Source organism: Cynocephalus volans, chromosome 3 (genome assembly GCF_027409185.1).
Source record: "Cynocephalus volans isolate mCynVol1 chromosome 3, mCynVol1.pri, whole genome shotgun sequence".
Taxonomy (NCBI): Eukaryota; Metazoa; Chordata; class Mammalia; order Dermoptera; family Cynocephalidae; genus Cynocephalus; species Cynocephalus volans.
Window position 1 is genome coordinate 170919530 of NC_084462.1, and position 16195 is coordinate 170935724.

At 50.2% G+C, this 16195-nt stretch overlaps 1 protein-coding gene across 3 annotated transcripts in view; it reads right to left on the reverse strand.

Moving 5' to 3' along the window:
- The window catches only part of CCDC88C (coiled-coil domain containing 88C), a 127702-nt gene that overhangs the window by 75577 nt on the left and 35930 nt on the right, over positions 1–16195 (reverse strand). For all 3 annotated transcript variants that reach the window (XR_010022946.1, XM_063090665.1, XM_063090664.1), the window contains exon 4: positions 3449–3518. Coding sequence is in view for 2 of the 3 variants with exons in the window: in XM_063090665.1 (XP_062946735.1) it covers positions 3449–3518 (70 nt within the window). In the remaining variant the exon portion in view is untranslated. The remainder of the gene's footprint in view (positions 1–3448; positions 3519–16195) is intronic.

Below are 16195 nucleotides of genomic sequence, written 5' to 3' on the forward strand. Positions count from 1 at the left end.
GGGGCAGACACTGGGGAGAGATTTCCAACTCAACATAATGTATATGAAGCTCCTCTCCCATCACAGCACTATCCTTGCATCCACCTGGGATAGAAAACAAGAGAACATTCTTCTGCCTGATGGGCGCAGGAGGTGATCTACACATACAATAAAATCTCAGAATAGTGTGAGCTGTGACATCTCCCTTTTTTAGGTCAGAGGAAGGGAGACGAAGGCCTCTCAGGGTCTTTTTGTGTCATTGTGGTGGGTGAGGACAGGAGGGTGAACTAGATGCTCTGTTGGGTTCTGGGACCTGGTTCCATTGTGATATATTTGCCAGAAACAGAAAAACAATCCCAAACTGTAAAATGCTATAAACAACAGTACGTTGTCGGCATCCACCAAAAATACAAATACACCCCTGATACATGTGTCAGAGAGAATCAGTAAAAAAACAAAAAACTGCAAAAAAACACACCCCTTAGGGATGGCCCGTGACTCACTTGGGAGAGCGTGGTGCTGGTGACGCCGAGGCCATGGGTTCGGATCCTATATAGGGATGGCCCGTGGCTCACTTGGGAGAGCGTGGTGCTGACAACACCAAGCCAAAGGTTAAGACCTTCTTACCGGTCATCTTTAAAAAAAAAAAAAAAAAAAAACAGCTCCACCCCACCCCAGTCAACCACACAAGTAAAAAAGACACCAACTTTGTTCTCTGTTTCAAAGGAAGCACAAAATGCCTCACATCTATTTTTAAGATTTAAAACTGAAAACACTACCTCACAAATATGTCTCTCAGCCTCTGGCACTTATCTGCGCCTTCTTGCTGGCGGAGGCTCCTGCCATCTTCCTCTGGTCTTGGAGCCGCCAGGGGCCCTGTCAAACCCAGCCATCCATGCACCAGCTCCCGCTCCCGCCCCAGGCCACTGTGCGAGGATCAGCCTCTGCCCTCGCACGTTGCTCGTCCTGCCTGGGGCCCTCTGAGCTCATCGCCTGGTGTCCTTCCTGTCCTTAACTTTCCAGTGCTGTCTCCTCTCTCCAACTTCTACAGAGCTGGGACCAGAACCTCTTTGATCCATGTGTACTGATTACATACCATGCTGGGTCCCAGGGGTGCGCAATCACCTGTCAACAGTTTAAAATCAGCTTCCCCATAATGTTCTAAAACAGGATTGTGGTGAGAGTTGCATAACTCTGTACGTTTATGAGGAAAAAGAAAAACCCACTGAATCATACGCTTAAAATGGGTGAATTTTATGGTACGCTGACTACACTTCAATAAAGCTGTTCAAAAAAAAAAAAAAAAAATCAGTGTCCTCATCCCTTACAGATGTTTCTGTTTGGTGCCAGACCTGAGGTGGGCACCTGTGTTCACAGCACACGGACAACCTCTCTCTCTGGAGTGGGTAGGTGCCCGATGGGGGCGGGGCACAGAGAGGGCAGCGAAGGGGGGACGGAGGGGGTACCAGCAGGACGGTGAGCAAGTTACGCAAGTGACAGAGCGGCTGAAGGTGGGGGTGAAGAGGATGTGTTTAATTCTAGGTTGAACCATGCACCACTGCTATATCTGCAGGTCAAAAAAGGTTGACTATTGGCAATCGCCTACAGTTCAACCTATACTTAGATGTCCCAGTGTGACAGAGATGGAGGGGCTCAGGCTTGGGGCAGCCAGAGCCAGTCAGGTCCCCTGCTTATGGGCCGTGTGACCTAGAGCATGTCACCTAAACTTCATGAGCCTCGTGTTCTATGAATGGAAGTGGCACAGCCCACATCCCTGAAGCACATTTTCATTCCATTTTTTTAACACATGTTCCATGCCCAGCACCAGGTGGGCTCACTAAGGGCACAAGGAGTGAGCGTCCTCCTTTCCTGCCCTGCTGCTGTCTCCAGAGCCAACAGAACAGCAAAACTGAGCTTGAACTGCCAGCCTCTCCAGGCACCACTCTCAACTCCCCCCCACCACCAGTCCCCCAGTAAATCAGGAGGATAGCACAGTTTTGTTCAGCAAAGCAGACCCCACTTCCCTGAAGTTACTACCGAAATCATGAGAGTCCTTGACTATCTTGGGGCCCAGGGCTGTGCTGGGATAGGCTGCATTTGGCATCTTCTACCTTTCTCTGGGGAGCCCTGAAATAAAGCCCAAAACACAAGGCCCAAAGGCAGAGCTGGGGGGCAAGGAGACACAGGCTCCCTCTTACTAATGCACAAGGTGGGGATGGGCACTCGCTGCCAGGAGCCACCAGTGGGGCCTGGGTGGCCTCTACAGAACCACCATGCAAGGTGGCAAGTGTTCATGGGCCAGCGTGCTGAACACTAACTGCAAGTCCAGGAAATCTCTTCCTCTTGATTCACATGGAGAAAAGGCAATGCATCAGCCAGCTGGAGCTCAGAAAGAGTGGCCCCCACACAAGGAAGCCATCATGGGTGCTCTCAGGGCCACAGCACTGAAAGAGAACTGCTCCTTTGCAAGATATACACTTGGCTGGTCACTTGGTGTACTTTTCCTGCAGACTCAAGTCATCTTTAGCTAGTGTATGTAGACAGGAGAAAGAATGGTCAGACTCCAACAAGACTAGGGCAAGGAGACACCAACAGAGGGAATTCCCTGTTGTAAAAGCTTCTAGTGTTTGGGATTGTGGGTCTTTTCCCATCCCACAGTTGTGAGTGTTCCACCTTCCTTGACCCCTTGCCTATTCCAGGAGGTCTCAGACCAAGGATTCTAAAATAACAAGGTCTCCAGCAGAACAAGAAAATCCCCTGCCAGCAAGTAAGTCTATCCCCAGGGCCAGTGAGCTCACGTCCACGAGCCACAGGTGTAGTAAATGCACATGAAATGTGAAAGCTTAACTTAACTCGCCCACCTGACAGGTAGGAATTATCCTCTGACTTTCTGGAAGATGCCACAATGATGTTTCATTCTGACTTTCAAACTCACACGGAGGGTCAGGGACTAGGAAGACCCAGAGCCCTCACCTGCTAGGAGCTCAGAGTGCAGCAGGGAGACAATGAACAGTAAATGACGATGCATCCCCATGAGCGGAGAGTCACAGGATTGCAGTGGGACGCAGACATTAGTTCCCTGAAAAGTTTATTGCTTTCTTGCCTAAAGTGCCACACTGTGATGGTGTCATCAGATCACACATTCGCTGAGGAGGTGAGACTCCAGAGAACCCACTCTGCGATTCGGGCACCTAAACCCAGAACCATCTTCTGGGGAGGAACAAAGCAGTGGCCCTGTCTGTCTCTGCACACACACATCTGGGGGTCGGGGAGGATTCAGTCTCAAGGAAGAAATGTGCTCTTGGCTTAACACCTCAGGGCAATAAACCCACTCTTTAAAATCTCACCCAAATGATCACTGTACTGGCTCCAAGCTGGCAGCCAGAGCTCGGTGGCCAACAGCTGCCCAAAGCTGATGGCACTGCCCAGGCACTGCAGGGGTGAGGGGGGTGGGGCGGCTTTCACTCACCAGACAGCGGGTCTTTGCCAATCACCAAAACATTGGGCAAATTCATTACGATCAGCTGCTGGAGAACTTCCTACAGAAACAAAGGGGGAAAGATACCATTAAGAACAGGAAACAAAAATAAGAAAACGATTAAGTAAATTACAGTTAATCTAGTCACTGGATGAGTGTGCTGCCATTAAATGGTAACTCTGAAGATAAAACAGAAAGGAATATTTAAGATGTAAATATATGTAAAAAGTCAAAGTCTAATTGTGCTTCTGCCTTGATCATTATCAAATAAAAATTATGTCTGCATACGTAGAGACCTTAGAAAAAAGAAGATATATTACATGCTAAGATAGCAGGATTACATGAGCTTCTTTTTTAAAGATGGTCTTAATTATTTTTACTGTATGGAGCGTGCAATTAAAAAGGATAGGGAATAAGATTAATGAAATGCTACTGAGCCTTTATAACCTAATGATACAGGATCCAAGCGTGAAGCAGGTCTTGGTACAAGTTATAAATGGGAAAAGTGATAAATCAGAGATACTTTGCACCAGTTAGAGAGGTGGGGTGTGGGGCTGCAAGCTGCGTCCTGCCCTCATGCTGAGGGTCTTTGAAAGAAGGCCCAGGCACCAGCCATCAGTCAAAGCCTCTTGTCTGGGTGTCTTTTGCAAGTTCTCCGTGGAACGTGGCGGCTTGTAGACCAACCCATCACCTACATCTCCCAGAGCATTTCTCAGGGTAGGTGGGTCTTCCTGCCCAGAGGTGCCTTGGTGTTTTATCGGAAGATAAAAATCCAATTTTAATGGAAGACCAAGAAGTGGAGAGGTTTCATAACTACTCTAAAAAGTGGGTATAGAAATTCTTCACAAAGAAAGCTCCTTTTAGGCCTTGTTAAAAGTGTTTCTGTTGAAATACAGCTTGTTGTAGGAGTCACTCTATTGCATAACGTGCGGAACCTCTGCATTCCATATACTGCCAACCAGTACTCAAGAAGAGAAGGGGATAATTGCACAATTGGCTAATCTCATGTGGCCCAGCAAGCATCTCAGAACGTTCTCTGAATCATGAGATCAGAACGGTGGCCCAGGCAAGCAGGCCAGAGAGGCCAACAAAATATAAAATGATTTTATCCTCCCTCCTAGTATGTTTCCATGACTCCTGTCCACACTGAAAACCACAAGGTGCAGCCCGCTCCCAAACACACGGCCCCCCCTCCACTCAATGCTGGAGACCACTTTTCCACACTATCTGGGGTCACATGTTACCGAATCAGAGACGGTTAATGTTTTCTCAAACATGTCTTGGTTGGTAAATACCCGTAAGAGCTGGAGAGAAGTGTCAGTGGTCTAACGGCCTCAGCCCTCCTTTAGGACTTGGAAAAAATGAACATGAAAAAACTCTCCCCACTGCAGGAGCTCACCAAAGGATACTATGGCCCCCACTCCACCCCACCGCCCAGGGCAAAACACGCCCCACAAGTAAAAGGAGCAAAATCCACTTTCCAGCTAACTCATTCTGTAAAAGGAGGGTCCCCCCCGATACTAACCTATTCTGTCCTGTAGTCCACTTCCCTGCCTCAGGGTTGAACTCAAGTGCTCAGGCCAACTTAGGAAAGCACTGTGGTTATCACTACAGTGATAACCATCTACAATCCCTTTCAAATTTCTGGCTGGTTTCCTCCTGCTGCTGTCCAAGTTCCTGGACCACTCAGTCCTCTATAAGGGTGCACGCACTTATAAATGAGATACAGTATGTGAAATATTCTTTTACTGTTTAGGTTTTCGTTTTTGAAATAATCTTGGTCTCAGCAAAAATGCAAAGTGGTATTTTTATGCTAATGCTAATCTAAGCAAATTATTACTGGAAATATTGCTAGAAAACCTATGTACTCTCCTTCCAAAACAAGATTTTTAATCAGTACTTGTTAATTTTCACACAAGAAGCGTGCAATTTGTGTAATTAAGAAATACTGTTTTATGAACGGATGATTTTTATTTGCTCCTTTTAAAATACCATGGGTCTCCTAAGACCTAATCTTATGACCCAAAACGGTCACAAGACATTAACTGGTTTCCCTAAAGGACCACCAATCACATTTCCAACAAAGCAGGCTCGGGGTGCTGAACAGTAATATATATAATTAAGACACAAATTGATTTCAAAGTCTATAGTAGCCGCCTTTTAAAAAGTAAATAAAACAGGGCTGGCCAGTTAGCTCAGTTGGTTAGAGCACGGTGTTATAACACCAAGGTCAAGGGTTCTGATCCCCAGACAGAATAGCACCTCACCTCTGAAAAAAGCACACAGGTAAGAGAAGTCTAATGATACACTTTAATTAAGCCAGTATATCCACAATATAATCATTTCAACACATAACTGATATAAAAATTATTATTAAGATATTTTACGTTCTTTTTTCATACCAAGTCTTTGAAATCTAGTGTGTACTTTACACTTAAAGCACATCTCAACTCTAATGCTAAAGTTCCACTGGAAGGGCCGGCCCCGTGGCGCACTCGGGAGAGTGCAGCGCTTGGGAGTGCAGCGACGCTCCCGTCGCGGGTTCGGATCCTATATAGGAATGGCCTGTGCACTCACTGGCTGAGCACGGGTGCGCACGACACCAAGCCAAGGGTTGCAATCCCCTTACCGGTCACAAAAAGACAAAAAATAAATAAATAAATAAAGTTCCACTGGAAACACTTCATCTGTATTCAGATTTTTTGAAAGTTACAGGTGCAAAAGTAGATTCACATTGCTGGGCTATTTCAAACACATCTACAAGTTTTCCTATAACTGAATGGAGCACCAGTTTTAAAATTCAAATTAAATAAAATGATGACTTCACTTCCTCAGTCACACCAGCTGCATCTTGAGGTCCTGACAGCCACACGTGGCTAGTGGCTACCGGGCTCCCCAATACCAGTGACAAGGGGATTCGATGGCCCATGAGTCCCCTTCCACCTTTGCCCTCCCTAAGAAAAGTAGAGCAAACGTGGTGGCGGGGCGACAGGCCAGGCCCTCAGTCTGGTGGGGACGTGCACAGGTTGTTGATGAGGGGACCCTCCCCCGCCTGGCACTGGGAACAGAAAGCCACTATGGAGGCTGCAGCCGACACGACACTGGTCTACAGGCACCTTGTCACACCCCAGCCAGCCCATGGGGCAGGACTCAGTGAGGTTGGAGAGTGCAAGCCCAGTGGTGTGCTCTACATGGCCCCCAAATCTGCCAGCCAGCCCTCCTTGGTCTTTGCAAAGGCAAAAGCAAACGCTACCGCCACATCCCAAGGCAAGGAGGACTGACGAGCCTTGATGCAGCCTCTGTCTTGTCACGGGATGTGGTGGCCTGATGGGCAGGAGAAAAGAGTCAGGCTTAGGGTGCGCCCCGAGCACATGATGCAGGTAGGGGAGTGGGGGGCAAACCCTGCAATTAAGGGAGGATTTTGGACCCCATCCCCTCCCCACCCCCCAACCTTAGGTTTGCTGTCAGATCCTAATATAAGATGGTGGAGAAACCCCAGATTTTCTTTTTCATAAATAAAAGTGCTTTCGTTGCATTGTGGAATGACCCATCTGCCCATTAATTGCTTTAAACAAACCGAAAGAAAAGACAGGAAAAAACCGGGTCAGAGGAGGGTGTGTTTGGACCCTGCAAGGGCAGCTTGCATCCCTGGGGAAGAGCAAGGCTGGAAAGCCCTTTGTAATGTAAAAAGGTGAGAGAGTCCACATGACACCTCCCAGGCCTCGAATCCAAAAATCCAGGATCTTATCAACCACTCAAGATGCAGCCCAACACACACGGAGGGAGAGGGACAGCCAGGACCCTCATGGGAAGTGTCTGTCACCCCAGCAGCTGTCTGTACTGGGCACCAACAAGCCAGCAAGCCGCCCTCCCCCTCGGGTTCCCAGATCCCTGACCCAGACCCAGACCCATGGGAGGTGAACTGAGAGTGGCAGGGGCAGCGCACAGTGGCCGGTCCCAAGGCCTGTAGCATGAGCTTTCATTCATTTATTTTATTTTGGTTTTGTGTGTGTGTGTGTTTAGTACCTATTCAAATTCTTTGCCTTTTTTCTTTAATTAATTAATCAATTAATTATTTTGGCAGTTGGTTGGTACTAGGATCCAAACCTGAGACCTTGGTGTTACAGGCTGCGCTCTAACCAAATGAGCTAACCAGCCAGCCCGGGCTTTCAGAGGCCACCAGTAGAGAAAGCTCTAAGAACAGAACCAAAGAGGAAGCCAGGTGGAAGGAAGACAAGGCCTTTCTGGTAGAATCCTCTGGAGACAAGCATGAATATACTTGACTGGGAAATCAGGGCTGTCCCCCAAATACAGGACATGGGGAGTGGGAGGGTGCCCCACTCCAGACTTTATAGGTGATTGAGTTCTGCAAGTGATGAGGATAAAGACAGAGGACAAGGGGCAGATCCCAGAGGCACCTGGGAGTGAGTGGCCACGGTGGCTGGTGAGGCCTCTGAGCCTCCCCACAGCAAACAAGACCAGTATCCAGGCCAACAGCTTCTCAGAATCTGACTCAGTCCCCTTAAGAGGAGACCCTTAAGTCCCCTCTGAGAACAAGTACGTGGACCCCAACACTTAGGAAACTGTCTACTTTGCAATAAAACCATCAACTGCAAAATTTTACATGATTGACGTGAGGCCCTAACACCCCCCACCAAAACCTCTAAATACCAGTGAAAACACGACAGGGGTACGTGGTAAGGGAACAGCACTTTCATGGTCTTGTTATCAACTGATGCTGGGGATGAGTCAGGGAATGGAAGATATGGCCACTCATCCCAGTTAGGAAGACGGCAAAAAATGCTCAAACCGTACACACTGTATTAAACATACATTAAATACAGACAGACAGACCTCAAAGGAAAAATACCAACATGACAGAATTTTTTTTATTAGAGTGATTAGGATAAGAACAAATTTCCCCAGCATTACATATTCTGTAATATGCATTAAACTAATTTAACCCTTGCAGCACAGCTTCCCACAGAGAAAGTATAGCCAGAGGCAACTATTTACTAGGCATTGGAGCTGAGACCATGACAGAACCACTAAAAAATAAAAAAAAAATCATCCATCCTTTCTTCTGAGACCATTTACCACTGTGGGAAAATAGTCTAAGTGATTCATTTTCAAGAACAGCTTAACAAGGGTTGCTTGACCAACTTGTGGTGTGATAACCCCTAGAAGTACATTTCCCTCGGGTGACTTCTCAAGACAGTGGCTGGTCACCCTGTTCTTTTTACTTCCTGATTCTTCTTCCTCCTCAGGACTTCTGGGGGCCTTTTTCGTGGGCTTGTCCTGAGCTCAACCCTTTCCCCCAGATGGAAGGGGAAAATAAATGCTTTATAAGGAAGTAATAAAACTTAGGCGACATTCAGGAAGATTGTGTACCCCATAGTACTCAGCCAATGAGGAACTGGGGGAGGGACTTGCGCACTAGGGAATAAATTGCTCGATGTAACCCTTTCGGGTGTGCCTGGTTCATCAGGCACCCAATCTTGCAAGACCACCATTAAAGTCTCACTTCTCCATACCTCATGTCTCTGTGACCATCCTTTGGCATTGGACAGGTGAGGGCATTTCTCACAAACATATATCCAAGAGGAAAAATGAAGTGGATTACTGTTTTTTTTAAAACACCCTCCAAAAGGCAAACTGCACCTCCAGCATCCCTCTAAGAACAGATGCTAGCCAGGAGAACCCAGGGGGCCTGTGACCAGGGATGGGGGCAGGGCAGAGGTGGGAAGTCCTGGGGAAGGAGAGACTCCTAGAGTACATGACCCTGGAAGACAGAGGCTTAAGCATGCCAGAAGAGGTCCACCCACCACCCGAGGCAAAGAAAGAGCCTCAAGAAAAGGCTTAACATTGTCTAGGACCCATCTCAAGTGCTGTGCCTGCTCCAACAGAAAGGTCGTTTTCTCTGCAGGTGGGAGAAATGTAAGGTCCTGGGAAAAGATGCAGGGTAAAAACACTTTTCTGTGTGTGTGTGTGTGTATGGTGGTGGTTGCCTTCAGTTTCCACTGCAAACCCTGGGATTGTTGGATCAAGAACAATGATTTCATGAAGAATTCTTTTCTCCCTCCCACCCCCCAACAAAATAAAACCGAATCTTACTGCTCATTATTTTGCCAGCAAGGAAAAATGAACGATGCTGCAGCCGTGTTTAGGCCCACGGAATGACCCTCCATGAGGTCTGAATAGGAGCTGTTAATGCAGAGTAAATGAGAGGGGAGTCCCAGAAAAGTCAAGACAAACACCCATCAGAGACATCCAGGGGGAAGGCGATGCTCACAGTTGCCAGGGAGACCAGAATGGTCCAAACAGCAAAATGTGCCTTCCACAGAGCCAAATAAAACCACGAAGAGTGTTGCTGTTGACTACCTAGAGGCTCTCAGAGTCAAAACTGAAAAGCAGAAACATGAGAAGTGTGAGCTTTGTGAGTGCACCCAGCACACCTCTAGGTCTGGTCTGGGGTTCAGATATTCAGAAGACACGCACTGCACCCCCTGCCCTGAGCTGAGAACACTTTGCCTGGCTTGGAAGGCTGGGAGATAGACAGTCGCCACAGCACAGGGAGAACTGCCAAACTCTGCCCAAGCAGGTCTGGGAAGGCTTCCCAGAGGCGGTGGCTTCTGAGCTGGGCTGCAGAGAATGCTTAGGAGTCTGACAGTGAAGGACAGGGCTGGGAAATGTATTACCTGCTAACAGTGGACAGCAAATCAAGCCTTCGCGTACACCAAGCATCAAACGAGGTATACACACTTCACATTTCCCACTGGGGGGCTCTTCCTCCACCTCCCCACCCCGATAACCCCCTGCCAGAACCCACAGGAGCTCCCAAGCGTGGCTAGAATGCCACCTCCTCCACGCAGCTGCCTCACGCCTGTAACACACACGATCTTCTCTCCCCGAACTCCCACCGCTTCATCTGCCTGCTCCTGTGGCATTTTATCCACAATTTGCCTTGTCAATCAACCCTCCACTGAGAGGCAGCAAAAAGCTGCTAATAGTGACAGGTGAGAACATCTGACAGATCCAAAGATATTCCTCAAAAGTGATACTGAGTAAGGTTTTTTTTCTTTTTCTTTTTTTTTGCCTTTTTTTTTCGTGACCGGCACTCCATTCCTACATAGGATCCGAACCCGCAGCGGGAGCGTCGCCGCGCTCCCAGCGCCGCACTCTCCCGAGTGCACTACGGGCTCGGCCCCTGAGTAAGGTTTTTAAAATCCTCTTCCGTGAAGAGACGTCTCCTCTCTCTCTTCCCCACCGACGAGGAGACCAAGTCCTGAAGACCAACTGCTTTGCTCTACCTTGGCGACGATGGCAGTTTCGTCTGTTACTTCCTACGTCTTGGAGCCTTGCAAAATCTGACACTGAATTCCTTAAGATTCCCAGCTTATAGCTGGGAACAAAAGTTAAAAACATTTCAAAATGAAAAAAAGTGAATAGTTCAGAATCTGTTTTTACAATATTCTGTTAAAACTTGTCTTAAGTGGAATATTGAATACAAACCTAAAAAAAAAAATTCTAGGTGAATTTGTCATGCTGGTTTGAATATGTACCATGCATTCCGGTTGTAAAATCCCAAATGTGATAGTTTACGAGCCAATGAAGCAAAACAAGGTTGATTTAAAAATTCCTAAACTACAGAAATGACTTCAGACAGGAAAGGCCCCACGTGTATTCCAATGTTCCCAAACTCTAGTCCAGAGCTCCACGAGAGGAGGAGGGACATCTAACCCCCCAGCGACAACGTTTCCAGAAACTGCACAGCACTAGCTATGGCTCAGGCAGGTGTGACGCTCTCGGGGGACCCCACAGAGAGACCCGTACGCTCAGGAGGAGTCCGCGGGTCATCCGCACACACTGTGGCGTCGATGCTTGTGCTGTTGGGTAAGCCTCCTCCACAGGACATATCTCAGCACCTCTCAGCTGGATGTGGCCCAGAGGGGTCCCTGGCAGCGTTTCAACACCTCATGCACCAAAATGAAAACTGCCCGACCACCCAAGCTCAGCACACGAACACCCAACCGTGGAGGAGCTTCTGTCTCCTCTCTCCTTCCAACCTTCACAAGCGGTGGCCAGGACAAGTATGAGGGTTTCCCCTCGAAGGGAACTGGGGCACATGTTGTCAGTGGAGTTGAAAAGCAAAATCCAGAGCCAGGGCCAGGTGTGGAAGCTCGGGGCTGGTGAGCTTCCCCCCACCCCACTCCGTCTCCCCATGCCACAGCCAGGGCATCTTGTACGGCACATGCCTGCCTCACACCTTCAATATCCACTCTGACACGTACTGCCTGCCACTCCACCCCAGCTGGTCACGCCTCCCATGGTGCCAAACCATCTGAAGGCAACAGGGACTTGACCCCGAAACCAAGAGCCACAGCCCACTTTCTGGGATATTACAGCCAGGAGCACGATTTTCTAATTTAGCCGCTGAGAGGAAACGTAAGCGCTGATTTATCCTCCCTGCCTGTTCAAAGCCCAGCCCGAAGGGCCACGTGCTCGTAATTCCATCTGGACAAGTCTCTCCCCGTCTCCAATGCAGTCCCTCTTTGGCTGGGACAGGGAGCCCTGGCAGGATGAGTGGGTAATGAAGTGCTTTTATGTTAAGAGGCTGTCACATAAAGCTGCTGATAGATTCAATCCATCTGTTCCACCTCATTTCAATTAATCCTGGGGTCCCCAGGGCCTAAAACCAGCTTGGATCTGCACAAGCCCAGGAGCACCAGCTCCCCTAATTAGGCCACACTGTGTCTCAGGATCCAGCAATTTAAGGCCACCAACTTGGCCCATCCGAGGTTACCAAACCATCAGAAAAGCCCCTCCCACAGAACACTGCATAAATGCCTGTCGTCATGTCTGTGTTCAGAAAAACAAACATAAGTCCACTCTTTGATCACAAAAAGGAAAATATTTCCTCTGAGCTGACTGAGAAGGAGGGGATATGTCGGAAGGGAACACCTGGAAACCAAACACCACCACCTGAAGGCAAAGACACTAACTCCTGCCTCTGCCTTTAACTTGCTGTGTGACCTCAGGCAAGTTACTATCCCTCTCTGAGCCACACCCTCATCTGTAACAGGACCAGGACTCCAGTCTCTAAGGGGCTTTTAGCTCCTTCAAAGGCATAGGGAGGAACTGGAAAAACAGACATGGTGCTGGCAAGAGAGTGCAGCCATGTCTTTAGAGTGTGTTAAATTCAGGGCTGCCAACTCTGACAAGCAGGCAGGTGCCCAGAAGTCCAGGAAGAACCCAGGGGCACCCAACGGACAGGACTGGAGGACATTTCAAGTCTGCCCAGGGGTGTCTGCCACCTTCCCTTTAGGGCCATGTGATGCTTGGGGTTGCTCTGTGGGCAGAACTGTCTCATCTGTTGCCAAGAAGTGCCTGCTCTGAGCCCTGGACCAAGGAAGGCTGTGTGGTGGTGTGCCTCAGATGCATGGGCAGGGCACAGCATCCGTCTCCTCTGAAAAGAACCTCTGCCGGTAAGCAGTGTTTCAGGAACCACTTCACAAGGTGAATGCAAGCCTGGTTCCTGGCAGCCAGAGCTGGGCTTCGGGACGGACTTCTGCAGCATGCATCAGCAACCACAGGTGCTGGAGGGTGGGCCGAGGTGGGGCCACGGGTGGACAGTCACTGTGCAGCAGATCCCAGCCAACAGCGGGGGATGGGTAAAAGCCACATTCTAAAACCAGAAGAGCCTTACTGATTACCTACATAGCCAGGAAGCCAAGACCCAGGACAGAAAACAACAGGGGCACAGTCCCACATGCGGGTCCGGAAACCCAGGTCTCCTCGGACTCCGCCCTACGGTTCTTTATACCACACCAAGGAGCTCACGTCCATGCAAAGTATCTACTGGGAGTCTGCTACACGCCAGAGCCAGGCCCCAGGTGTGGGTCTGGGGGAAGAAGGACGTGGAGGAGGCGGTTAGGGATGAGTAGCGAGGGGCGGCCTAAACCCACACTCCTGTCTGCAGGGGTTCAGAACCCCCTATCTTCTGCGCTCGTCTAAGTCCACCCCTCCTGGCTTAAATGGCAGCATCAGTGCTTGGGGCTGATAGAAGGGGCCTGATTTCAGGGCCATGAAGGATCGCACTGTTATGAATTGGTGATCACAGAGCCCCGTGTTCTTTGAGCTTCTTGGGAAAGTCAATATTTTTGTGGATAGGTAAAGAGGGAGAGAGAAAGCGTGGCCAGAGACAAGTGCAGTTTGCAGGGTGGGCTAGGACAGGTGCATCACCCGCCAGCCAGAGTGCAGTTGGTGGGCGGAACACCAGCTCCACAGGAACAATACTGCCTCCCTGTGCCCACGCCAGCGCCCTCCAGGCAGGTGGGTGGCTCTAGGTGGATTTCCTGAGAATCTCCTGCCCTGGACACACCTGCCTGAGCTCAGTGGAAGAGGCGTGGCCTTCCCCCCCTCCCAGCAAGCAACTGGGCTGGGGTGAATGCAGTACCTACCCACCCACTGTGTCCCGCTCCACCGCTCACCCACCCAGGGCCTCCAGGCACCTACCCCGGGCAGAGTTCAGGCAGCCCTCACCCTGCTGCCTGCCAATGCTGCCATCAGCAATCTCAGGGTACAAGTTGAAGCAGGCGTGGCAGAGTGGGCCTGGGATCCTCCAGCTGCAGGTGGCAGCCCAAACCACCACAGCCTGCTGGGACCTGTGAGGGCAGGAAAGGCAGGCAGGGGGAGCCCAGTCTGCCCCCACCCCATTCCCCAACTAGCACCCAAGACTCAGAGCATGAGCACCACAGGGCACCAACACTCCCCAAGTCAGCCAGGCCTCCAAATCTGTCTCCTCAAGGTAGGCACCCGGGGGGGCAGGGAGAGCTCCTGACAGAAGGGCAGCTGTTCACTCTTATTTATGCCACCATGTTTCCTGGCACCTGCTGGGTGTCAGATGGTGTGCTCTGCTCTCAAATCTAGAAAATGGAGACAGACAGACAGATATGACATAACTTGCAGGGAGCCGTGAGGGCCCCCAGGGTGTGCCACTGTGGGGCCGGGCCCTGACCTCGGGAAGCTCATGGCCTGGTAGGGCACAGTGTCACCAGCAAGTCTACACCCTAACAAAGTGGGTGGGAGGCATCTGAGCTGGGGGACACCACGAGCACAGTGGAGGGGGAATCCAGAAAGGCTCCAAGAAGAAGGTGGACCTGAGTTGAAATGGGCAAGAACGAGGAACAGGTGCCATCCAGGTAGATGTGCAGGTGCGTGGGCTGTGCTGGTTAGTGGCAGAGAGAGGTGGGAATAAAGGCAAAGCAAGCAGCAGAAGGTGCTCCCAGCTTGTCTCCCAGCACAAGGGCCGGAGTGACACACTCCGCACTGCAGTCACAGGATGCGCACAGAACCACTGCTCGGGGAGGCTGGCTCCAGCCCAGAACTGGGGCCCAGCACCCCGCCTGTACTAAACAGTGGCAGCAGTGGCTTTGGAGTCCCCTCTGCCAGCTCCATCACCAGCCTATTGCTGCTGGGCCTCAGCTTCAAGCCTTGCCAGTGCTAGGCAGGCGTCACACCTAACCAGTGGAGACCAAGCACTGCGCCTAGCACATACTGGGCCCCAGGAGGTGCTGGCTGAACCTGAAGTCTTTCCTGTACTCTCAGGTTTTGATGGGCACTGTTCTCCACAGGTTTGGGGACAACACAAACCCTCCCTCCTGTTCAATTTTGATCAGCTCTGCAGGGCAAACACAGGAGGCCTACAGTCACCTGAAAGTGAAACCCATGAAGGAAGACAGGTCACAGCTACTTGTGTGTGTGTGGGGAGGGGTTCATTCTAAAGGCCCCCGGAATACAGAAATCCTCCCCATGTCCAGGGCTCACCCCACACCCCTTTCCTTTCTCCATCATTCAGGGCTTAGGACTGGGAAGGAGGAGGAACTGAGCAGGAACATTGCTGGTACTTTCTTCTCCCTTCCCCTGTGGGCTCAGGAGGAGCTCACACACACAGCTGTCACACTGTCAAGGGTGGGATGCTAGGCTGAGAATCCCAGGAGCAAGTGCGCTGCTGTTGATTACTGATGTCTGCTTGGGCAGAGCCCCAGAATCAGCGCCTGGGCACCAGCAAAGGCTGAAGAGAAGCAGGTGAAGTTCTAGGGGACCCAGGGGACGGAACTGCTAATTCCCCAGGGTGCATAAGTAAGACTGTCTTACTGCCTCCCTGCCCCCACCCCACCACTCCAAAAAAGCTCTAGACAAAACGAACCATGGAACAGACATATCGTGCAAAACGGTCACTTCTCACAGTCACGGGAGTTTGCAGCAAAAGATCAGGCTTCATCTGGAGAGCAAGAAAGTCTATTCTACCACCAAGAACTCATTCTATAGCAGGAAACTGGGGGAGGGTAACTGGGGGAGGGCAACTGGGGACACAGTTAAAAAATTGGGGTGGAGGAAGGTTAAGAAATGACAAGTTTGTAATGACTAATATCGCAGCAGGAAGTGAAAATCTCACCAGATGTTATCGACATCAGGGCAGCTTGTCCAAGCTGGGAGGTGAGGAGGGGTGGGCGGTGGCTTGGCAGCCCAGCCTGCCCTCTGTCTCCCCCCACCTAACTCAATTCTCTGTCCTACAACACTCTCCTCCAATGCCTTCCCAGGCCCAAAGCCTTCCTCACACCCCTTTGTGGACACTGATCACTTCCTCTCTGTGACCCTCCAGCCCCTCCTTTACTCCTGCCTGAGTCCCAGCACAGTGTACCCCGCGTTGCGGTGACTGGGAACCTCAGGGTCTCC